This window comes from Haemaphysalis longicornis, unplaced genomic scaffold (assembly GCF_048455015.1).
Source record: "Haemaphysalis longicornis isolate Haplotype H1 unplaced genomic scaffold, Haemaphysalis longicornis Haplotype H1 scaffold_2, whole genome shotgun sequence".
Classification (NCBI taxonomy): Eukaryota; Metazoa; Arthropoda; class Arachnida; order Ixodida; family Ixodidae; genus Haemaphysalis; species Haemaphysalis longicornis.
Genome location: NW_027526295.1, coordinates 125154851 through 125181005, shown reverse-complemented (window position 1 = coordinate 125181005; position 26155 = coordinate 125154851). Strand labels below are relative to the sequence as shown.

Below are 26155 nucleotides of genomic sequence, written 5' to 3'. Positions count from 1 at the left end.
TTTGTTGGTCATTCCCACCAGGTTTAAAGCTGCCTGTAAAAACTGCTAACTGCATCTCTGAGTGTCTGCTTGCCGACAGGAAACTGGCAAAAAAAGCAGCTTTGCAGGTAAAGACTGACTGCAACACCTATATTCACAGCATATCGAGCAGTGTGAGAAAGTGAAAGGTTCGTTGTACTGCTCATGACAAATTGATAGGGTTCTTTAAGAGTAACTGCACTGTGAAGACAGTCTTCGCAGCCCTTTAACCATGATGCACAACTACCCCCACAATGACTAATTCTTTAAAACGGTGGTCAAATAGGTGAGGGGAAACGAGTGCGGAAAACAGACTTCAAAGCGGCCCATAGTTGTTGCATAGTTTTTTCTGGAATTTTCTTTGCTGTAGAGGTTGTGTAGTAGCCAACATGCCTATCCGCTAACGGCCGCAAAGTTACAGCATCAAGCCTTACACTGCAGCACAGTCATTTGCACATACAAGGGCAAGCGATCACGCGAGATGAGCAAATTCAGCACATCACACAATGACATGCTACTCATTGGAAAATGTTAAACGCGTAAATTATAACGCATAATCCCTGCGCCATGCCGCTCTACCATTTCTGGAGGAAAGAAACAGTCAGTACCGAGGACTGTCAGTGGACTACTTGAGACGGGGTTTCATCTAAATACATGCGAAAAGTGAGTGATTTCGTTCCGGGTAGCACGGGACTGGTAATTGTGGCCTAGAACCGAGTACTAAGCAACGCTAAAAGGTTAGAGACACTACTGAGGCCAAGTAATGTCTCCGTCTAGAGTTTTAATTGCTCGGCTTTCCGGAACCTGCGGCGTTTTTTCTTTGTGGTGACAGCGGGCTCTCGGGAGGGATTACAAGAGCTCCTGGATCGGTGCACAGGGCAGGGAGAACATTTGGGGCTGCGGTTCACTGCCCATAAATGTGCGGTACTGCGATAGGGGGCGGTCGAAGGAGAGGGAGATGTAGAGCCTGCGATGCTACAGGACAAGGCACTACCGTATGCATCCTCATACAAGTACCTTGGAGTTGTTTTCTCGACGGAAGCGGTCTATCTGTCAAGGTACTAACAACTGCTGCGAGAGAAAGCGCGGAGAGGACAGAATGTGTGGAAGGCCAGGATTCTGTGGTCCTTCAACCGTATGGAGGTGATCCGGAGTTTGTGAAGGCGGCAATGGTTCCGGGCCTTACATACGCCGGTGCGGTTCTATGCCCCTCGGCTGCCACAAAAGTGTACCTGGAACGCCGCCATAGGGATGGGAAGGCAGGCCCTGGGGTCGCACCGCACCACACCGAACGAAGCGGTGCAGGGCGACATGGGGTGGTCGTCGTTCGCGGCCCGGGAAGCGACAGCAAAGCTCTCATTTGAAATGCGAGCTTGAACCTTCGGGGAGACGAACTGGGTCTACCGAGTGCATCGGTGTCTTTTCACGGCACGGTCCATGCGCTGGGCGAAACGAGTGCGTGCGTTGTCGGAAAGGTATGGAGTGCCACTACCAACACTGTGTAACCTAAAGGAGACAGCCATGACAAGGGCCAAGGTACGTGAATGCGTGTCGCAGGTGGAAACCCATCAGAAGGCTGGCAGGGCCGCAGCCAAGCCAGCGCTACATTTCTACGTCGCCCACAAGAGAGAGATACGTTGTGAAGGCTTCTATGACAACGCAAGCGGGAGTGGCCTTCTTTTCGAAGCGCGATCTGGGACGCTGCGAACAAGGCGGTGGCAGGTGTGATGTGGGACGGCGGAGAGCGCCATCTGTGAACTCTGTGGCGAAGAGGAGGAGTCGATAGAACACGTCGTGGTGTCCTGCTAGAGTGAACTAACTAGTCCTGCCCGCGGCTGGAGCCGCAACAGCCCAGTGGGGTGTCGCTGGAGCTGGCATTGGGGTTCGGACAGACTGGGCCGTCAGGGGACGCGGCGGCCACTAGCGATGGACGTGATCGAGAAGCAGTGACGGCCATCATCGACCGGATAAGCGTAGACTGGAGGTGTGGAGGAGCCGGACAATGGCGTGAATGGAAAAAAATATGGGTGGGGAGCCAGGTGAAGAAGTTTAATCAACCTGCTATGACACTGACGGGTGTTCTCGGGGAGTGACAACCCGTTTCAAAGGGGTATAGCTACAGATCCAATCCAATCCAGTCCAAGAGTGATGCCGCATCCTCCACGTCCGCTCCAGCGTCCCAAACTACAGGTGAGGGTGCGGAGGAGATGGAGACGGAGGAACCAGCGGCAGCTCCCACCCCCACTGCACCGCCTGTGCCATCCGAGGTGTTCCTGAAACGCTCGGCGGTTGCGGGCAAGAAAGAGCGCGCCCCTAAGGGTCCGCGGTCCAAGGAGCCTGATCACCCAGGCACTCCGAGGACATCAGAGGACGAAACGGATGTCGGACCGTTCTTGTCTGCGGTGCACCGCAAAGAACGTGTCCCGACGCCAAAGCCTCCCGACAAGCCCAAAAAGGCGAGAGTCACAGCCCCGAAAGACGACACATAAACATACACACTCCAGTAGCTCTCACACTAAATAGTGGGAAGAGAAAACATAATTCAATGGAACTGTAGAGGCCTTCTTAAAACTCTTGACGATGTGTACGAGATACTGCACTCCAATCAGCCAAGTTTCATGTGTATACAAGAAACACATTTAAATTCCAAACATACAAACTTTTTGAATAGTTACCTGGTATTTAGGAAGGACAGCGATGGTGGTGGTACATCTTCCGGGGGTGTGGCCATCATTGTCCGGAAGTCCTTGGCGTGTCATTCTATCGAGTTACAGACCGTCCTTGAGGCAGTTTCCATTCGTACCATAATTTTGAATAGGATAATAACACTATGCTCAGTTTACATCCCTCCTGATTTCCAGCTCTCGAGCTGGACCCGGGCTGGACCCGGCTCGGGCCGTCCACACAGTAATGTCGTCGGCGTAGAACGCGTTGTCCACGCCTTCGATTTGCTTGAGTAGATCGGGCAGGGGCAGGAGGGCCAGATTGAAGAGCAGGGGCGACTAGACCGGCCCCTGAGGGGTGCCCCTATCGCCGAGCTCGACAGGGTCCGACTTCTCCTCTCCTATCCTGATGGTCGCATTTCAGTTTGAAAATCTGTTATGTAGCCGAATGTCTTGCGGCCGCACCTGGTCTTGTTCAGATTCTGCAACACGCTTTCGTGGGACACGTTGTCAAACGCTCCTTTCAGGTCGAGGGCTAGTATCCCGCGCGGCGCGTGCCTCGTTGCTGCTTGACGACCAGCTCGTGGAGTTGGACCATCACGTCGTGGGTGCTGAGATGATGTCTGAAGCCGTACATCATCTCCGGCATCTGATCTGTTTCTTCGAGGTGCTTCTGCAGCCGGCGACGTACCATGGGCTGACACAGAACACCTGCTGCGCTTGTATACTGCTTTGGTTGGGTCTCGTTTGGATTATGGCTGTGTGGTGTATGGGGCGGCGACAAAAACAGCGTTGCGAATGCTTGACCCAGTGCTACACTTGGGGCTTCGTCTTGCGCCGGGTGCTTTTCGCACTAGTCTGGTCCAAAGTTTGTATGTCGAGTGAAACAAGAAAGCCTTGAGAACCAACGAACGTACATGGATTTGCATTGTGCTTCTAAAATTTCATCGCGGAATAACCATTCTATTTATCCTGTCTTTACAATACATCCACATCTCTGCTGTTTGTAAATCGACCGTCCGTTCCTCTGCCCTTTTCACTTATGAGAGAGCGAGCCTCGGATCTCAGCGCTTCGTTTTTGGGTGTGTACAGATCATAGTTTTCAGATACTTTACCGCCTTGGAAAGTTCGCCCTGTGTCCTGCGACCTTTATTTTATGAAACTTGACAAAAATCGGGTACCACGAGCTGCAATACTGCAACACTTTCTGTCTCTGCAGTTTAAATACCCATGTGCAGAGTATTACAGTGACACTTCTAAAATCTCCACTATGGTGTCCCGCGCTGCTCATGGTCCCAATTTAAATGCAGCCAGAACCTTGAGCGTAAACACAATAATTTTTTCAGCAGAAGCGTATGGAAGTTAAGTCATCGTACGACACATTCTTGAAAACCAAATTCCCAATTCCATCATCTGTGTTGTTCGCGCACTGTCATCGCACAAGCCCCCCAAAAACCACATAGTTAATCTTGTATTCAACACTATCATGTCCGTATATGCACAAAAGCATGAGCTGGTCCTCTGATGGGTCCCAGGAGACGCAGGGATCGCTGGGAACGAGTTGGCAGACGAGAGGGCCGCTGCTGCTGCACTCAGGAACACTGTAGACATTACAACGATACCCTACACAGACCTCAAGCCACACATAAGACAACACCTGCGCAGGACATGGCAAACACACTGGGACGAACAGAAAGACAACAAACTACATGTGATAAAGCCACATTTGGGACGGTACACAGCTAACTCACACAACAGACACAGGGAAGTCGCCTTGGGTAGGCTACGGATAGGGCACACGCATGCAACTCACTCGTATCTGCTGACGGCATCTCCTAGACCCCAGTGGAGCAGGTGCGGAGAGGCCCTATCCGTAGTGCACATACTAATAACATGCAAGGCACTTCACACAACACGACACAAACATTTCAGAGAACTCTACAGACAACATATCCCACTACATCCATCGCTGTTTCTTGGTGACGATGCCATGGTTTCCGTGAAACGTGTTTGAGTATTTGTCAGACATTAAGTTTTTAAACCTCATTTCTTATCACGCATAATCAAATCTGGCCCTATACACCAGCCATCGCCATTATCTTTAATTGATTTTACTATGTTCGGTTTACACGTTTTTATACGTACCTTATTGTGGTAATCACTTCGATTCACTAAATAACTTCTTCTCTGGCGCTCTTTGCCCATGTTGGCCTTGCGCCATTAAACACCAACCATCATCATAATCATATCCTCGCCACATCAACGCGGACGTCCACTAGCTGGACGATTCGCGGTAGACAAATCGGCTCATTGTGAGTTCCGTTGGACTTCCGCAGCCAAACCCATCTACAGTTTTTGTCAAAATTTTGTGGGCCAAGGCGGAAACGCGCAGGCTGCAAAAAAATTGAATGTACAAGCTTACGTCCCGAGCTAGGTGAAAACGTTCTATGCAGGAAAGCTAGAGAAAACACCTTAATTATTGCCGTAAAATATTTTTGTCACATTTAGAGGTAAAGCCGATTCTTTGAATTCTTTGTGGTCGAGAAGGCGTAGGATTGGCCCACAAAATGTTGACAAAGGGTGTACGTTCTGTGGACGCAGACGTCATCGTTCGTTCCGAACTGCTAGTGGAAGGGTAATTCCCACCTAGCAACTTATCATCATCATCGTGTCACAGGCAAGCCCCACACCGTCTTCCCCATCACCGAGTCTGACGTCTTCATCATCACCGTCTTTGCCAACGGTTTCTCGGCGAGTTTCAAGCTCATTAAACGCATCATCCAAGTCTTCGGCCGCCGAGTTATGCAGCGCCAATAAAAAGAGACGGTGGGCACGCTGGTCACCACGAGCACAGTGCGCTCTACATGCGTCTAAATTGGAGCGCACTATGTCTAGTGTGCACGTTATTCAAAGAAAGCAGCCGCTCTTGATGAAACAGCCTTCGTCTTTCTGTTGTGAAGAGAAAAACAAACATTAATGAAGAAAAAACGCCAGATGTTTTTTTACACTTTGGGTATTTATTTGGGTTCATTATTTTTTATAAAAGCGCTTCTTGGTTACTATAATCCAGGTATTGTTGAAAGACTGTTTTCTGATGGGAGTGTAAGTACAAAATTGTAAACCCGTCTATCCGTAAAATCTAAATACATTTCATATCTAGTGGTTTTAATGAGCCGTTACTCTTATAACTACGAATTCATCCATGTCAGTACGCAAAATTCCGCCGAGTTCATCAATCCCAGAAGCTGCACTTGTCTATTGGGTTCATCGGCGTTCCTGGGGTGCAGTTGAACGCACTCGCGAATTCCGGGAAGTTCATCAGGGGCACGTTAACCCTAGAATAGAAAAAAACAGAAACGGAGCATATGTGTAGCTTTTTAAAACATTTATGTGGTAAGGTCCACATGAAGGCAATTGTTACGTTTTATACAGATAGTTGCAATATTTTTCAATAGAATTTGTTGCACACAATTCTAGGTCAGATTGCGAGCGTGATGCCCCTTTTTCCTGGCTCTGTCGTAATAAAAGAAATTCAAAGTCAGCAGATGTATTCGTTCTGCTTTCACAGACCCGTATGCAACTGTACTTTCTAGTTTACATTTACTGCCCCTTTTTTACTGCCCCTTTCCCCCCTTTACTGCCCCTTTTTCCCGGCCCACGGGCCGGGCCGGGCCGCCCGAAGTCGATTATTGGCGGGCCCGGGCCCGGCTTGAATTCATAGGCCGGGCCGTTAACAGTTCCGACGTGAAGTGTAGAAGAGAGCAGATAAATGAATATTCTGGCTTTACTTTTACGCGCTTCTTGATGTTAATTGTACACATTGTCTTAAAAACCTGTTTTGCTAGGTCTGACAGTCATTATACTGTAATTTTAAGGACATTTCATGTACTGCATCAAGGTTTTATATTTTGGTGTATAACATATCAAAGATACAGTTACAAGGAATGCCTGGAGCTGTGGAGCTGTGTCTATGTACGCGTTTTTTAGATGTCGAACCGATTTAAATGCGGCATACCTGCCAGGTTTCCCGAATTTCCCGGGAGACTCCCGTATTTTCATGGTTTTGTACGATTGTACGACCGAAAAAAAAATCTCCCGAAAACGCACCCGTCTTTGGCTTAATCCTTTTCCCAGTATGGCCACAATGCGCCGGAGGTATACCTGACAATCCAACCCGGCACCAGTTCGCATCATTATCAGTGAAGTGCTTAAAAAGCGTAGTCGGCCATGCGAAGACGGTGAACCTGTTCGTCCCATTGTTGCAGCGCCGCCGCCGCTTTCATTTACGCACGAGCACGGCCGTTCTGAAGATTTAGCAAGTCTCCAGTGGTGTAACTTGTTTGTTTAGACAAAACAACAAAACAGTTTAGTTCCTGCTGTTTTGCACTATTTCCAGGACTTTTTGAAAAGGGCGGCGTTAGCAACGTGGAACATTTAAGTGGTGTCTTGTTGGTAGTTTGGGCAAACAGACACTTCATTTCCTGCTATCATGTAATTAAATAAAAAATGTGTGGAAAGTTACCCATTCTATTGTTGCTACTACCCCCCCCCCCCCCCGTCTTCCCCCGCCTCCGGTGAGATCTCCCTAATGCCATGCCGAAAAACCTGGCAGGTATGAATTTATTATGCGGCTGCTTTGGCTTGAAATCAAACTCGCGTGGTAGAGAAGCGCCACCGCTTAACAACCACTGCAGGGAAAATATTTCAATGCACGCACATACTCGTGGATTCAAGTGGGGCGCAAGAAATTTCAGCAATACCAACTTGTGACCGAGACAACCGCGTGAAGTTGCCAAGAGTCAGGTCATCAGAGGTGATGGTGTCTCTCGTGTAAGAATACGAGCTAATATTACGCCGATGTGGCGTGAACTGCAGATGGCGTAAGCTAAACTACGCGCACTTCAGACCCTTATTTTCTGCCTTTCAATTCAGGACGTGCTTCTACAGACTAGATGCTCCGTCTGATTTCCCGCTACGAAGACACTGGACCAAATATAATAAACAAATTTTCTTCAGCGTCTAAGACCGGGCCTGGTCACACACACGCGGTCCCTCCCTAGGCTGAAAAATAAATGACTGGACTCGGGCCGGGCCGGGCCTGGGCTTGAGAGGACGGTCCCGGTCCGGGCCCGGGCTAGGTTCAATTATGAATTCCCGGGCCGGGACCGGGCTCGGTGTTATGGGCCCGGGTCGGGCTCGGGCTTCACAAAGCGGGCTCAGGCCTTAAAATCAGGCCCGTGCAGTGCTCTAGTTCCGGCTGCCACACTAAAGCACTGTTCACGAAAACTACAGTGAACTAAGAACTAAGGTCATTCATTGGTTTTATTTGTTGACATGTGAAGTTGCACCGACTGCCTTGGCACCACCCGCCCCACTTAACCATCCTCATTTGAATAAAGTTTCTTCATTCATTCATTCATTCATTAGTCGGTGCCTTGTATCATCTCCGATGTAATGTATAATGGGAAGTGACAGCCTTAACAGTTTGGAAGGCATGTTTTAGCTCGCTGAGTCGTGACGTTGCGTTCCTACTACTACTATGTATATTTTATTGGCGCAAGGGCGTCTGAGGCCAAAGAGCGCCAAGATCATGTTTGTTTTGTCACATTTGTTGTTAAAATGCCATGGCGATGATTGTGATGTACTTGGTAAACATAGTGTATATATGGGTGTAAAGGGACCTTACTCTAAAAAGCGATGATGAAGAAGATGAGATGTAACAATGATGATGTTTAGATGTGTGCTGGGAGCGCCATAACATAACAGGGATGGCAGCGACGTCCCTGGCACGCCATGAAAACGCTCAGAACCACCCTCACTATTTGCATTAGGTGACCCTGACGTCACACATGGTATGAGATGAGTGCTAAAAATCCAATGTCAGCGAGGTAGGCTAAAAGGCGTTCACTTCTGATCGGGGGTTGATCAGATAAAAACAATGATGGGTGTAAGGGTATCGTGTAGGTGTATATTTCGGGGAAGTGTCGTTTCCTATCGTCATGGTATGCCAAGCATTCAATCAATACGTGGAGGACAGGTTGCATTCCTAAGTTTATCCAAGCCAAATGTAGCTTTTCGCGAACAGCAGGAAGCGACCGTTAAACTGTATATCTTTTTGCTACATTTATTCGATCCCCACTCATCGTTCAGTGCAATCAGGTATCATCGCCGCGTTTAGGCGTAACGGAAGTCATATAACCGCTTGTCGTAAAGCTTTTTAATGAATTTACGTTAACGCGCAGGCCTCGTTTTGCATTCTCCGCCCTTCGTTGACGCCAACACCTTCTAATAAATAGTACAGCCCGCTTCAGCACTCGCGCGCTGATTTATAGCTACCTATTTAAAGCGAAGCTCTATATGCCTAGGAGAAAGGAACATCCGGCGGTTTCGTGCACGCCGGGAACTCCTCCGTCGCAAACCCACGCGCATGCGCCGATAAAGCAGGTTCGAGAGGCGTTAGAAGTAAGTGGAGAGAGGGTGGCGGGATTTATAAATGACGAAGCTACACTCTCGCATCTACCAAACGGAGGGAAAAGGAGTCTCCCTCGAAGCAGAGCGCACGCGCAGCGAGCTACTGCTTGAAGCGCAGCCCAAGCGATAACGGCGGTGTACAGATAACGACTTCGCTTTTGACCATTATAGCTGAGTAAAAGCCGTTTGAAATGTAACAAACTATAGTCTAAGAAACACGTTTATTTCACACAGGTTCCTCACCTTTCTTCCGGGGAAACCATCGTTTCGCTTTCAGAGATGTGAGGCAGCCAACACAGGCCCTGAAGGAGAGAAGTTCTGTGAGCAAAATTTTGTTCAATAATGTAAACACAATCGCACGGGTGCGAATAAAACAGTGGTGCCCTCTCGTTATATTCGTGCCTTTATCGCTGTGTCCGCGGCATAAGAAAGGAAATGCGGATCCGAGCAAAGCAAACATCTGAGTTCGATGTTGCGCTTAAACGGTCGCTAACAGTACCTGAAGAACGCCGTTGAAAATCTGTATTTCACTGAAAATTTGTAAGCTTAAGGACATATTTTGGTGAATGTTTTTTCTGGTGCTCGTATTTTAGGCTCGCCAACTTTTTGTCTCTTCCTTTCATGTTATCTTCCTGATTTGGGCGAGTTTTTCTTTGTCAGAGAGGTCGGTCCTGTCTTTTCTAGATGAATGTATAATCAAACATTCATACCTTGTTTGAACTATTGCGCCATAAACATCCAACCATCATCATCGTCATGAACCTTCTTTGAACTAACAGGCTCTATCCACTTCAAGCATCCTGCTTAAAAAGGAGCCATTGAAGCCTATATTTCTTTGTTCAGGAAAGGACTATCGCGTCCCCTGCCCGGCCCTCAATGCACTTGCAAGCGCCTTTACGGGTGATACAATTGACATGGCGAACGAAATTAGGGGGACTAAGTAATTTACGCCCCCTTGCACGAACATGACATCTCTGATGTGGTAAATGTGTCAAAAACAACGAGAAAGAGAAATTAAGGAAGGATTAGCCTTCGCAGACAGACTTGCGCGTTCAGGGACGACTGAGTCATACTTCGTCGCGCAGTTTGGACCAGTCCACCCAGTTTTGTTCTTTTTCTTTTTTAAGGAGGGTTACGATGACTTGTCTGATCGCGTAAAGACCGGGTTGTATTAGCGCATTCTTTTGGCAACAAAAAGAGAGAGCGGCTGAAGCCCCGCCTGGTCCCATCCAAGACCCCCTCAATAAAACACGCATTGAAGGGTGCATGTTGCACTATTAAAAGTGAAGGAAATTCGGTTCAAATAATAATGACAGAGGCTAGGTCATATTCGACCCAAATCCTCAAGGGGAAAGTGCAAGATGATGGCGAATGGATGCACAATGTGATTGAGAGGGACGATGAAATATTACTATAAAAGAAGCGAGGGTTTCCTGCCAATAGCTTGTAAATGAGAGTGACAAGTACATTGACGTATGGATGAAAAAGTAGAGACGTGAGGTAAGTGCAACGAGAACGACTAGAGAAACTTTAGCACGATAGTTGCAGGACAGACGTAACTCACTGAGGATGGGGTCGTGTTGCTTTTTCATGAGCCTTGCAATAAAGTACCACAGACGTTCGGCTTCTGCACACATCTCTACCTGCAGCACTGTGTACGATATAGCCTGCACGTATCAATAGTTAGCTTGTCTATGATGATGGTTGGGTTTTAATGACGCAAGGCTGACTGGGGTAAAGAGCGCCAAAACAGTTGTTTAATATTAGAGATTAAGAGTTAAACTCTAAAATCGGTTAGAAGACCTAAAGTAAAATCAGTGAAAGACAATGAGGATGGCTGGTGTTTTAGAAGGCCAGTTTGTGATTATGCATGGTATGAAACTAGGTCTAAAAATTTTACTTCCACCAAATTGTGCCAAACGCGTTTCACGGAAACCATGGCATCGTCACCCAGAAAAAAATGATACATGTAGGGGAATATGTTGTCTGTAGAGTTCTCTGAAGTGTTTGTGTCGTGTTGTATCGAGTGCCTTGCATTGAAGAAGTACGCGGTTCACGGATAGGCCATCTCCACACCTGCTACACAGAGGTATTGGAGATCCCGTGAGAAGGTAGGAGTGTATTACATGGGTGTGTCCTATCTGTAACCTACCTAAGCTAACTTCGGTGTGTCTGTTGTGTGTATCAGTGGTGTATGCTCCCAAGACTAGATTTATTACGTGTAGTTTGTTGTCTGGCTATTCATTCCAGTGTGCTTGCCATGTTGTGTCGAAGTGTTGCCTGATATGTGGCTTAATGTAAGTGTAAGGTGTTGTTGTTATGTTCACTGTATTTGTGAGCGCAGCTGCCGCGGCTATTTGATTCGCTCTCTCGTTTTCGGCGATCCCCGAGTGACCTGGAACCCAGCACACGGTCACTTGAAGATTTGCAGTTGTCGGCACTCGTTTTTTTATTGACTGCTACAGAAGACAAGTCGCCCGACAGCGGGGGAAGCTTCAAGGTGGTAAAAATTCAGAAACGTTGATTTAGAGCTGTCTGAAAACGTGACAGCTAGGTCTGACGCTTCCTCCGCCACTCTATGTAAGAACGGAGCAGAAATACATGGCTGATTAAGGAATATTTGGGACATGGGTGTATCACAAAAAAAAGCTTAAAAGGAAGGTGGGCGTTTGACGAAATTTTAAGAGCGTAAAAAGGTCTATATATGTTCGCTGGTGATCTAGGGACCATTAATCGCACTGAATGTATAGGCTTCGAACGGGGCTAGTACGGAAAGCGCCCGACGAGAGGCGAAGCTCCAAGTGCTGCACTGGGTCTAGCATTTTCAGTGCTGTTTTTGTTGCCGAACCATACACCACACTTCCATAGTCCAAGAGGGATCCGACCAAGCTTGTAAAGATACGCAAGACGAGTTGTTAGTCCGCATCAGAGGATTGGTGTAAAAGGGTCTTTAGACGGTTTATTCTTTTAGGGCATTTATGTTTGATGTGAGCAATGAATGTGAGTTTTCCGTCTAAGATGACGCCTAAAAATTGTGTTCCTTTTTTGCAAGAATCAAGTCACCACTAAGTTTAATTTCAAGATTTTGCTGGATACCGCGCCTGTTTCCCAGGTACTTTTCCCAGGATTAACCTCAAAACAATCTTGATCTGCCGAGCCAGCAAGATTGTTTACCCCAAGCTGGACCTTTCGTTCACTTATGGCCATATTACACGATTTAAAAGATATTTGTACGTCGTCCACATACATCAAACAAGAGATTGTTGGCAGCGCTGCCTTACGAACCGAATTTATCTTGACAATAAACAAGGTGCACCTCAAAACGTCACCTTGGAGCACGCCATTCTCCTGCACATAAATGTTTGATAGTTCTGACCCTAAACTGACACGAAATATCCGTTCAGCCATGTAACTAGACAGTGTGCTGAGCAGTTACCTGATCACCCGCCGCGGTGGCCCATTGGCTAAGGCGTTGCGCTGCTGAGCACGAAGTCGCGGGTTCCATTCCTGGCCGCGGCGGCCGCTTTTCTGATGGAGGCGAAAAGCAAAAACGCCCGTGTCTACGAGATTTCGGCGCACGTTAAAGATCCCCAGGTGGTCAAAATTAATGCGGAGCCCTCCACTACGGCGCGCCTCATCGCCTGCGTTGCGTCGGCGCGTTAAACCCTACAATCAATCAAAGCAGGTACCTGATACACCAAAAGATTTAAAGTCTCGAAGAATGCGATCGCGCCATGCGGTATCATATGCCTTTTCAATATCAAAGAACACCGTCATGCAATATTGCTTATGTAGGTGGGCATCTTTAATGTAGGATTCTAATTTGTAGATCGCCCCTCCCTGAATCCAGCCTGGCAGCCGTTGAGAAGACCTTTGTACGCTAAGAAGTACACGAGCCTCCTGTTTATCGACTTCTATAGAAGCTTGCACTGGCAACTTTTAAGGTCATTGTGTCGATACCTGGCAGCAGAGGTTTGGTCTTCCCTCCTTCAGGAGAACCACTACAATGGCCTCCCTCCTAGATTTTGGAATGTGCCCCGCAAGCCATATTTTATTGTATAGGTGTAGGAGTTCCTCGAGATGTCTGAGTGTAGTTGTTGTACTATGGTGTATGTAATCTTATCTGCGCCTGGAGCTGAAGGTTTACATGTGCTCAGGGCAGTCCTCAACTCATAGAGTGTAAATTCAGAGTTGTAAGCAGTTCTCGAATTTTCTCTTTAATGTAAGGACTTTTTCTCTGGGGATGGTTTCTGTTACATGAACGTGTTCGTGTAGTGTGCTGAACTAGACATGTGTTGGGAGTGTTGTGTGAGTGCGTTAGTTGGTGTTTCAGTGTTTCCCTTGTTGTACTAACCATTGGAAGGCGGTGTGTCTGATGACCACTGAGTTTGCGTACTCTTGTCCATGCCTTGTGTTGTGTATGAGTTAATGGATATAAGGAAGGTGAACCAACTCTCTTTTTAGCCTCACGGCGCACACGGTTACCAGGTGCCTTCGCCTTTTTAAATGATACAAGGTTATTGGACGTTTGGTACCTACGAAGGATACCCCACGCATTGTCCTGTGCCTCTCGCGGTCGCCTACTATTCTATTCCACCAGGAAAGCCATTCGTTGGATGGGGCAGCAGAGGCCTGGGGACCCCGCACGGGGCACCTTCAGCAATCTTGGTGAAGGTATTTGCGACACCGCGTACCCTGAGCCCCCAACATAAGCTGTAATCTACCGTGGCGATGTGTTTAACGGTAAGGGGTAAAAAAACAGAAACGGTGGCCGTCTGAGCCCACGTAAAGTGTCGCGGATGGGCTTCCTGGCTATTCACCAGGAAGGCAGCTCCGGGACCTCTCTCGGTATCAGGGTAACCCGAGCGAAGAAATTACCCCAGTCCCCTGCTTTTATACTATAGCACGTAGTATCTTCAAACCAACCACCTCAAAAATGATTGGTCCTTGAAAAGGCACCGCACCGAAGCAACATTCCAGCCTCTTCCCAGTGTCTCTGTTCCCAAACCTGACTACTCGCGTTTTCTAGTCATTGAGTCTTGAAAAAGAAAAGCCTGTCACATCACAATCTGTGTTCGTCATTTCGAAATTTCAGGAAAATCTGATCGGGCCGTCGCACAAAGCTAAGACACAACGAACTGGTGAAGTTCTAGTAGAAGTCACCACCAAGCTTCAGACCACCAAACTCCTGAGCCAAAACCGAATTGTCGATCTGGGCATCAGGCATCAAAACTGGGCCCCACTGCAGCCTCAACAGCTCGCAGGGCGTGATCTCGGAGCCAGATCTGGCAAAACGAGAAAGAGGCAGATGTCTTTGAAGGCCTTCGAAATGAAGGTGTAACGGCGGGTAGGCGCATTATCATCTAAAAAGATGGTAAGGAAATACCAACTAGGCATATAATCCTCACATTCGACCGGCGCACTCTTCCATATCACATCAACGCAGGCTTTATCGTGTGCTCCGTCCGAGCGCATGCATCCCGAATCCGCGGCGCTATTACAAGTGCCAGCGGTTCGGGCACTAACTCGTGTCGGGGCAACCAACCTGCGCCAAGTGCGACCAACGCGATCTCACTGATGACTGTACATCTAATCAATTCCTCTGTGCCAATTGCCAAGGACCTCATGCTGCATATTCGCGAACCTGCGAGCGGTTCAAACTTGACAAAAAAATAATCAACATCAATGTCATGGAAAACATCACCTTCCAAGAGGAGCGAAAGAGGTTCGCCTTTTTTCCCCCTGGGGAGGTACGCCTACGCGGCTCGCCGGGGGGCGAAGCGGCGTCTCGTTTCGGCGGGAACCTAGTAACGCCAGTCGGATCTGGTCCCGCCTTCACCCCCCCTCAGGTTGCCTCTGGCGGCCCTTGCCGCCCCTACACCGCTTGCTGAGCCAGTAGCGGCAGTGGTGGCAACGTCAGTTAGAGATGCGTCTGCATCCACTGCTACCTTTACACTGGCTCAATGCACACGCGAGGGCACGGAGGAGATGGAGACGGAGGCACCCGCGGCAGTTCCCACCCCCGCCGCACCACGTCTGCCACCCGGGGCGCTCCTGACGCCCTCGGCCGTCGCGGCTCCAACGAAGGACACAGGGAAGGGCGCCAAGTCCAAGTCCAGGGGGTGCGGTTCACAGGGCACCCTCATGACTACGGATGACGGTATAGACGTCGAACCGTTCCGGCTGGCACCACAGTGGCAGGAAGGGGCTGTGGCGTGCAGGTCAGTAGAGAGAGAGAGAGAGAGAGAGAGAGAGAGGATTGCTTTTTGAGGTAAGGAGGCCAGATGCCCTGGGGGGAGAGGGGTAAAAAAGTAGCGGAAAGAGCAGTTCAGCCGACGCTCACTGTTCACACAGTTCTCTGCATATTCATGCAAAGATTCGCTGTTTATATAGGGTCACAGTTTACACGTTTTGTGTGTGGTGCACTCTTGGGGAGTCGGACAAGCTGCTACACCATTCTGAAGGGACCATTCTCAAGTGCGCATTCAGTAATCACTTCAAGGGTTGGTGGATCTTCCCGCACCTGGCGTAGGTGTTCAGATTCGGATGTAGGTACCGGTCCAATGGCTAAAAGCTGCGCACGGCCTCTGTCAAAGGCGGGACAGAACCTGATTAGATGAAATAAGTTTGGTGTGGGCAGCGGTGGAGCTCGGACCCTGCAGGGGCTGTCCATTTGTAAATGACATGAAGGGTTTAGGCCGCATTAGCTTAGACTTTGTTCGCGAATATTTCCGCCGATCGTGAAAGAGGTTTAAGAAGGTCGAGGACCCCGTCCGGTGTCGCATCTTGCATACGTTGTCTGCTCAGTTTCTTCAGATGCCGAAGCCGAAGTTGCCAATCGGACTGGAGGGAGAGGGTTGGTCGCTCCCTGGCAGCATCATGTGCCAGAAGGTTGCCATGTGCACCCATGGTGTGCCCCGGTGTCCAGGCGATGCGAATCGTGAAGCCTTCTTGTAGGTCGCGTACCGAAGTCAGAATGCGGGTCGCCGGGCTGTTTGGTGAGAACACATTATTCAGTTCCGGAAGTGCGACGGGGAATTCTGTGATTATTCTGAATTTCTTGATGGAGAGGGTGGTGGAATGTTCACAAATGTGCCGGATTGCTCCCAAATTCCCATCAGTTCTACTTCTTCCACAAGCCTGTATGTATTAAAGACGTGACGGGATCCATTTATTTCGGGGATATCTGTAGAGGTCCAGACTATGGTCGCCGTTGTTCCGTCAACCGCAGCGTCTGTGTAAATGTCTGCCTCATCTTCGACCTTGTCGTTGACGAGGGTTCGAACATACTGCTCTCGGGCAGTTTGACGATTTGTCCTAATTGGTCTGCGACGCGGGATGCCGATCGAAGGTCGCTCTTACGGAGGAATAGGCGGCGGAAAGTTCGTTTGGTTAGAGTGACTTCTTAGATTATTCCATTCAGTCCCTGAGGAGAATGCTCCACATGATGCTGGAATCGCAGCTTGGTTTCCTCTATAAGGGTATGAAAGGCCGGAAGGGGGACCACTTGATGCAGGCGAAGTTGGGAAGGTCACTAATTGCACGGAGAAGATGGCCATTTAGCTTCTGAAGGGTATTAACATGGGACGGCCGTCGATGATACACCGGGAAGCAGTAGCTTAATCGTCCATGTGCCACTGCACGAGCGAGCATGGTACAAGCGTGTTGGTGTGCCCCGCCATATTTATTGGACAAGCGGGTGACCAAGTGCAAATTAGGTCGCCAGGTCTTCCTAAGATGGGCTATCCGTTGTTTCGGGCCGTTGCGTCTGCTAACGGGGAGGCCCAGCAGACTAATAGTGCCATTATGATATTCTATTAGAGTCTCTTTTATTTGAAAAGAGATGATCTGGTCCTTATTCGTCGCACGTTTACCGTCGACGCTGAGCAGCAACGTTTTCGCAGGAGATAACTGTAGTTGGAAGCGGGACAAGCTGTTCTCCAGGCTGAAGATCGCAGCTTGCAGTTCAGACTGCATGGCCTCTTGGGAAGGGGATTCGCTGGCCTCAGTCCATACTACAACATCGTCTACGTAGAAGGTGAACCGGACGGTAGTGTCTTGCTCCAGAGTACGAGCTACGTGGTTCATCGCCAGATTGAAAGGTAGGGGCCCCAAGATTGATCTCTGAGGGACACCCCTATCAAGATAGTAAGTGGTAGGAAGATGTGTTCCTGCGTTGTGTTCTCCAGGAAGCGCGGGGTCCATCCGGACCCAGACATTACTCTGAATGGTGTGTCGCTTCCTGTGAACAAGGAGCACAAGTTCTTAGGTGTTGTGTTTGACCATAAACTCACATTCATTCCACACATCATGAAACTTAAACATAAATGTCTGAAAACAATGAATATACTTAAGGTTCTCTCCCATCAATCGTATGGTTCCGACAAAGAACTCCTACTACGGCTCTATACTGCGTTGGTTGGGTCTCGGTTAGACTATGGCAGTGTGGTATATGGGTCGGCGACTAAAACAGCGTTGCGAATGCTTGACCCAGTGCTACACTTGGGGCTGCGGCTTGCGTCGGGTGCTTTTCGCACTAGCCCTGCTGAGAGTCTTTATGTCGAGTGTAATAAGTGGAGCCTTGAGAACCAACGAACATACATGGACTTGCTTTATGCTTTTAAGATTTCATCGCTGAATAATCATCCTTTTTATCCTGTCTTTAACGATACATCAACATCTCTGCTCTTTGTAAATCGCCCATCCGTTCCTCTGCCCTTTTCACTTAGAGTGAGAGAGCGAGCCTCGGATCTCAGTGCTTTGTTTTTAGATGTGTACAGGTCATCCTTTTCAAACAGTTTACCGCCTTGGCAAGCTCGCCCTGTGTCGTGCGACCTTTCTTTTATGAGACTTGACAAAAATCGTGTACCACGAGCTGCAATACTGCAGCACTTTCTGGCTTTGCAGTTTAAATACACATGTGCCGAATATTATAGTGACGCTTCTAAAACCTCCAGTATGGTGTCATGCGCTGCTCATGGCCCTAATTTCAATGCAGCCAGAACCATGAACGTGCACACATCAATTTTTTCTGCAGAAGCGTATGGAATTTTACTGATTGTACGACACATAATTGAAAATCATATTCCAAAGTCTATCATCTACACAGATTCCTTGAGTGTCGTTCGCGCACTGTCATCGCATACACCCGCCAAAAACCACATAATTAATCTTGTATTTAACACTATCATGTCTGTGTATGCAAAGAAGCATGAGCTGGTCCTCTGCTGGGTCCCAGGACATGCAGGGATCGCTGGGAACGAGTTGGCAGACGAGAGGTCCGGTGCTGCTGCACTCAGGAACACTGTGGACATTACAACGGTACCCTACACAGACCTCAAGCCACACATAAGACAACACTTGCGCAGAACATGGCAAACACACTGGAATGAACAGACAGACAACAAACTACATGTAATAAAGCCACACTTGGGACGGTACACATCTGACTCACACAACAGACACACGGAAGTCGCCTTGGGTAGGCTGCGGATAGGGCACACCCATGCGACGCACTCGTATCTGCTGACGGGATCTCCTAGACCCCAGTGCGGCAGGTGCGGAGAGGCCCTATCCGTAGTGCACATACTAATCACATGCAAGGCACTTCACACAACACGACACAAACACTTCAGAGAACTCTACAGACAACATATTCCCCTACATCCATCTTTTTTCCTAGGTGACGATGCCATTGTTTCCGTCAAACGTGTGTTTGAGTATCTGTCAGAAGTCAAGTTTTTAAACCTCATTTCCTATCACGCATCATGAAATCTGGCCCTTTACACCAGCCATCCTCACTGTCTTTTATTGATTTTACTTTTGTTCTTGCTTATTGATTTCAGTGTCTAAGTTCTCACCTCTCATATTTAACCACTGTTTTGGCGCTCTTTGCCCTAGTTGGCCTTGCGCCATTAACATCCAACCATCATCATCATAGGAAGATGTGTTGGGGGATTGAGACAAATCGGGTGTTGCTGGAGGAAGTTCCTAATCCAGGCTTGAGCCTTCTGACTGAGAAAGGCAAGCGCGAGGTCTTGTAGAATGCGTGTTTGACGAACGTTGTCAAAGGCTTTATGAATATTTAGCGCGAGGACATAATCAGGCAATTTCTTGCGGGATGTCCTATTAATTACACGTGTAAGCAGCCACAAGTAATCATGAGTACCAATGTGAGGACGAAAACCTGTGAGTGCAGGATGAAACCAGCCTGTACGTTCGAGATGATAAACAAGCCTATTATTGATAAGTCGTTGAATAAGCTGAAATATGACGGCAGTTAGGGAAATAGGACGGAGGTGCTGGGGATTGCGAGAACCCTTGCCAGGTTTGGGAATAGGGTGGATGGTCGTGACTCGGAGAGAGTCAGGGACCTCACTTGAGTCCCTCTCCAACAGTTCAAGCCCCGAAAGTCGACACACACGCACATATTCTAGTCGTTCTAAACTTAAATAATGGGAAGAGAAAATATGCAATGGAACTGCAGAGGCCTTCTTAAAAATCTTGATGATGTCCATGAGTTATTACATTCCAATCAGCCAAGTGTGATGTGTCTCCAGGAAACCCATTTAAACTTTAGGCACCCAAATTTTTTCAATTGTTTCATGGTATTGAGGAAGGACACAGATGGTGGGGGCGCATCCTCAGGCGGTGTGGCCATCATTGCCCCAAAATCCTTGGCTTGCCACACTGTCCAACGACAGATCATCCTAGAGGCTATGGCCATTCGAACAATAATCTTTAATAGGCTTATAACACTATGTTCTCTTTACATCCCTCCTGACATACAGCTTTCGAGCTCAGATTTCGAGGGTCTGGCAGATCAGTTACCCGAACCTTTCATTCTCATGGGCGTCCTTAATCCGCACAATTCTCTTTGGTTCTCTTCTCGCACGGATGCCCGAGGTCGCCTGATAGAGAAGTTCCTAACATCCTCGGGAGCATGCCTTTTCAACAAAACACGGCCTGCATACCGTAACATAGAACACAATACATACTCACATCTTGACCTAGCTATTCGTTCTGCAATTCTCTTTCCTTTTCTTGAGTGGGGTGCGGGTACGGACCCATATGGTAGTGACCACTTACCCACAACACTAACATATATAGGTAAAGGCCTACGCAGTGCAACTTACCCGATCAGGTTCAATGAAACAAGAGCAAAGTGGAATACATTTACAGAGGCATCCAGAGTACCCTACACATCCATAAGACACCTACACGTTGAAGAAGCTACCTAACTCCTTACGGCGCACATCCTCAACGCCGCCGATAAGTCCATTCCCCATGCCTCTGGCGCCCAGCCCAGCCAGAGGGGGACGTGGTGGAATGAGTACTGTAGGCGGACGCGAGAGGCCCTGAACAAGGCGTGGGGTATCCTCCGTCGGTATCCCACGTCGGATAATCCCATTACTTTTAAACGGGCAAAGGCTTTTGGGAAGCGGGTGCGTCGTGAGGCGAAAAGGGAGAGTTGGCGCGCCTTCCTCACTTCGATCAACTCGTACACAAACCGACACAAAGTCTGGACACGTATACGAAAACACAAAGGACATCAGACGCACAGATTGCCGCTCGTTAGTACAACAGGGAACACACTGGAAGACCACGCCAACACATTGGCACAACACTTCCTACACGAGTCCAGTTCTGCTCACTACACAAACACTTTCATGCAGCACAAAACATCTGCACAAAAGACGCTCTTACGCATAACTCGGCGAAACTGGATGCCACTCACTCACACTCACTCAAAAAATATATTTATCCTTACGCAATCACTCGCACTCGCCACTCCGCCCTCACCACGCGCACTCACTCGCACTCACGCTCGCCACTCCGCCCTCACATTCACTCGCGCTCATACTGGCCACTCGCCCGCACCACTCGCACTCACGTTCACGCTCACTACTCCGCTCTCACAACTCGCACTCACGCTCGCCACTCCGCCCTCACCACTCGCACTCACTCCCGCTCACGCTCACCACTCGTCCCCACCACTCACACTCGCTCCCGCTGACGCTCACCACTCGCACTCATCCGCGCTCACGCTCACCACTCGCATTCGCCGCTTACACTCCCTAGAACTTGCACTCACCACTCGCAATGGCCACTCACACTCACTCGCAATCACCACTCGCTTCCTCCACTCAGACGCACGTACAAATATTTTCGGGCATGAAATACTTACTGATTTGAGCTAAAGTTTACCTTTCTCAGGAATGGGGCCTCCCTTTTTCCTAAGTATGTATTCGGTTAATATCTTGATATGTCACTTTCAAAGCGGTAATCGTCGCTGGACTCTTTTACGAAATGAACAAATTCTCGCAAATTTGCCTGAAGCCATTCATAATTTTTTATCATTGACTATGCCATTTCGCTCAGATTCTACAAAAGAAAAGAAGCACTGAAAATTTTGACAGCGGTGGCAAACATAAAAGCAATAGTCCAGTTCGGAAGAAAAGGTTAGAAAAGCTGTTGCCATCTGTAAAAATTCTGGCTAGCGCGCGCAAATATCCCTATCTTCAAGCGCGCTGTCCGCGCTTCTAAAATTGCGCAGTAAATTTTCTCTGGATAACCCTCCAAACGGTTTATTTCAAGAGTAATACCAGGTGAATAGGGCGCATAGCGAGAGTGTCCAGCAAAACACCGCCATGAAAAGATTGAAAACGGCAAGCAAGGTGGAGGAAGGCTACTGGAGCGCTTGGCCTTGAGCGCTTGGCAGAGGCAAGGCGAGGGGGAGAGGCGGCGCGCGTGGTCCAGCCGAATCGGAGCCGCCTGACTTTAGCGCGGACGTCCTGATGGAGACGAGTTGCCTGGCGCCCGCCTCCCTGCCGTCCTCCTCCCAGCCTGCCGCAGAGCAAAACCGCAGCTTGACCCTTAACTACACCGCCAGGCGCCCGCATCGGGCCCTGAGACAAGTTCACGTCGAAAGTTTACACGAAATAACGGAGATAATAAGTCATCGGACATACACACGCACACGTACGCACACGCACGCACTCTCGCACGCACACAAGCGCCCGCATGCCCACAAGCGCCCGCACAGAAGCACGAACACGCACGCAATTCACACACGAACACATGCACACGCACACAAACGCACTTGCACGCACACACACACCAACGCTCTTGAACACGCGCTCTCACGCACACACATACGAACTCACACGCACACGCGCACTCATGCAGACGCACTCACGTGAACACGCACACGCACGCACGCACGCACGCACTCATTCCCTCACTCACCCACTCACAAATTACGCTATCCGACTGCCGAGAATGCTTACTATTCATCACACCACTCAGAGATCAGAGTACCCCTATGCCAGCGGCACGCGGATGACTATCTACATACGGGGCACAAAATATGAGGAACACTAGACTGCGAAGCCCTTTTCAATGAATCAGCGCAGCAAGCATGACGGGGACTACAGTGTTTGGGCTGACCACAACGCTAAATACGAAAATGAAGCAGCAGAAGCAATTTCGCCTTCATAACTAGCTGGTTGGCGATCGTGAACGGACCGAATGAAAAAAGATGCGGGAGCCAAGGGCCCAATTTCAACTTGGGCAGGGCAATTTACAAGCGTAATGGTAAATGACCGTCGATGACAACAAAGCAGCGCGAACAGCGAGTATCTTACCTTCCGCGATCTGAAGATATGAAATATATATTTCACAAAATGCGCGCAACAGTAACGATTCGAACTCCGCGATTCGGTAAGGCTAATGAGGGGTCAGACATAACGTACGATTCTTGTGAATCTGCACGAACGGATACACCAACTTCAGAGAGAGACAGGGAACTAAACGAATGGGTGCAGTCGGCGAGTCATCATGACAAATACTATGTCAGGTGATGCTAAGGCGAGCTTACTTCGTTTACTTGCGAAAAGTATGCACATCGGCGTATATGAGTCAATGCAACATTCACGCAACATAACGAAACGTAAACGTTTTAGTGAAGTTTGCAATAAAACAGCAGCGGTGAAGTTTTCAGGTGTGTCAAACACTTGGAGCAAATCACATGCCTCAAGGCACGCACCGTAACTGCCGTGGAAGGATGGGTTAAGTCAAGTCCGCGTGAAAGCGAGTATCATAACAGAGCGCCGCCGTAACAAGTAATGACAAATACTGATACGTTTAATACGCCAAGGCCCCGAAAATGAGCTACTGCTTCCACAACACGCAACTCGCCCATCTGAACCATTTCACCATCCTGATACGCGAATCCGTGAAAATCTGCGATACCTTTTCAAACAATTGCAGGCACTCACAATTTGGGCTTCAGAACAGCCGGCCATTTGACAGCTGCAGCAAGCCGGCCAATTATGTACACCAAGTACTACGGCACTAGAGCACGGTGCTTACTAATGCCTCCATCGCAGCGCTCAGCGGTAGGGAAGGGCAATCGCTTTGTTGCAACGACGTTACCGACACTAATTTTAACACAAAACGCTGCGAGCCAGAAACATCAATCGGCGAGAGTGCGCGCAACAGCCCCTCAATGAGTCATGCAAGTGAGACGGCGTTCTTTGAGACCCAAGGTTCTATGGTGTAACATAACATGTTGAAAACTCTTGATAATTACTCGTCCAAACGAACGTTCCGGGTCAGAGTCGGGTCGGCACTTTCAAAAGTTCACATTTAAGAAAATGGCGTGCCTCAAGGCGGAGTTCGGAGCTGCGCGTTATTTATTGCCAAGAATAATTCTCTGCGCAAAGCATTGCCCCGATCAAACCACTGTTTAGGGTATGTAGATGATGTTAAAATATATTTTAAATAGTGTAACATATGTGAACGTCAGGTCCAGCTCAGGGTAAACGAACTCTCTCGTTGGGCGTACGAAAATGGTTTTGATACTTAGTCGCACCAGAAGTACCCGTGTTGTATTCTCAAAAAGACCCTGACTCAAATCTCAATGGTGATGCCATTCTTGTAAAAAAGGAACAAGTTTTTGGGCGTGGTGATGGACGGAAAACTCGCATTGATCTCACATCAAACAACTCAAACAAAAAGCTCTAAAAACAATGAATATTCTGAAAGTCCAGTCTCACCAATCATATGGTGCGGGTAAGCAACTGCTGCTGCGCCTTTATACTGCTTTGGTAGGGTCTCATTTGGATTACGGAAGTGTTGTCTACGGGTCGGCCACGAAAACAGCGTTGAAAATGCTCGACCCTGTGAAGCACTTGGGGCTTCGCCTTTCGTGGGGTGCTTTCCGTACAAGCCCTGTCTAAAGTCTGTATATGGAAAGCGACAAATGGTGCCTAGAGCACCAGTGAACTTATTTTGATTTTTTATATTCTTGTAAAATGTCATCAACGATAACCATCGTTTTAAATCTGTTTTGGTGGATACATCCATATCACAGCTCTTTTTAGAAATCGCCCATCCTTGTCTCTTCGCTTTTCACTAAGAAGGAGAGAGTAGACGGTCCTACTTGATGCCTCCTTTTTAAACATCTTCAAATCGCCTTGCATTGATTTTATAGCACCATGGCACCTTTGCACTGTGTAGTGTGACCTGCCTTTCGTCCAACTCGATAAAAATAGGGTAAGGAGAAATGCGATTCTCCAGGTGTTTCACTTCAGGAGAAGTAGCAGTACCCAGAATTTTACAGCGACGCCTCCAAAACTGCCAACACCGTGTCATGTACCGCGTACGGACGCTTGACCACAAATGTTAATTGCGGCATTTCCACAGCAGAGGCATATGGAATTATTGTTGCTGTGAATCACATCGTAAACTGTCATATTCCAAAGTCTATCATTTACACTGGTTCACGAAGCGTTTTGCGGGCCTTATCATCCCGAAGGAATCCAAAAAACATCATCAATCTTGTTCTTCTTAGGACGATTATGTTAGTCTATGGCTCAAACCTTGAGGTGATTATTTGTTGGGTCCCATGCCACTGGGGGATCGCGGGAAACTTGACGGCAGATGAAATAGCCGCCGCTGCTGCACTCACTAACACAGTGCACGTAACAGTACCCTACACCGACCTCAAGCCACACATAAAACTACATAAAACATGGCGCAAACATTGCCGTGAACAGACAGACAAAAACTACACATTGTAAAACCGCTCTTGGGATGATACACAACCGATTCACTCAACAGACGCATAAGTTGCTTTAGTAAGGTTATGGATAGGCCACCCACATGTAACACACTTCTACATGCTGACTGCATCCCCAAGAACGATGCGCAGCGGCTGTGGAGAGGGCCTATCCGTAATCTACATACTAATACAATGCAAGGCACTTGGCAAAACGCGACGCAAACGCTTCCCCCAACTATACACATGGCATATTCCACAATACCCGTCATACTTTTTAGGATACGAGCCCATGTTTTCAACCATACGCGTTTTTGAGTTTCTTACTGGCGTAAAATTTTTACATGTCATTACTTATCACGTATCTTGACAACAAGGCCCTTTTCACCAGTGATCTTCATTAGTTTGTGTTTCACTTCGTTTATTTTTTGAAATGCTTTACTTTTACTTTCATGTCACACTCATGAAATGACTTGTTTGGCGCACTTTGCCCTTAGTTGGCCTTGCGCCATTGAAATTACAAACATCATCATCATTAGTCCTGAGTTATTGGCAAGATCATGTTCGTTGTTAGCTATCCAACGACCGTCGCCTCATTTTAGCTTCTTACGACTGAACTGGTGTGTGCATTTGTTGGGCAGAAGTTCCGTAATGGAACTTTTTCTGCAAACTTCTTTGAATGTGAGAGTTATGTCGAACTTACCAAAGCGTAGTACGTAAAAAACAGCTGATCAGCGGTGACGTTGTCAAGCCGCGCTAGGCCGTAGTCCGAGGACATGTACTTTTTGCTAAACAGCCGCTCCTGGTAAGCCTGGGTACGCAACAGAACCAAAGAGCGCGGAATGAGAGATCCTCGCCTGGTGTAGCGTCTCTAAATGGGCACGGAAGAAAAACTACAAGTTTCGTATATTAAAAAGACTATAGTGTCCCAATACCAATT

The 26155-nt window shown here is 48.3% G+C and overlaps 1 protein-coding gene across 1 annotated transcript; it reads right to left on the bottom strand.

Moving 5' to 3' along the window:
* Positions 1-5700: 5700 nt before the first annotated feature.
* Positions 5701-26030, bottom strand: LOC144167367 (neprilysin-1-like). Its single transcript, XM_077696651.1, has 3 exons — positions 25919-26030; positions 9396-9454; positions 5701-6016 (listed from the first exon to the last, which is right to left on the bottom strand). The coding sequence occupies exons 1-3, from the start codon at positions 25991-25993 to the stop codon at positions 5914-5916; spliced, it is 237 nt and encodes a 78-aa protein (XP_077552777.1). The 5' UTR covers positions 25994-26030; the 3' UTR covers positions 5701-5913.
* Positions 26031-26155: the final 125 nt, after the last annotated feature.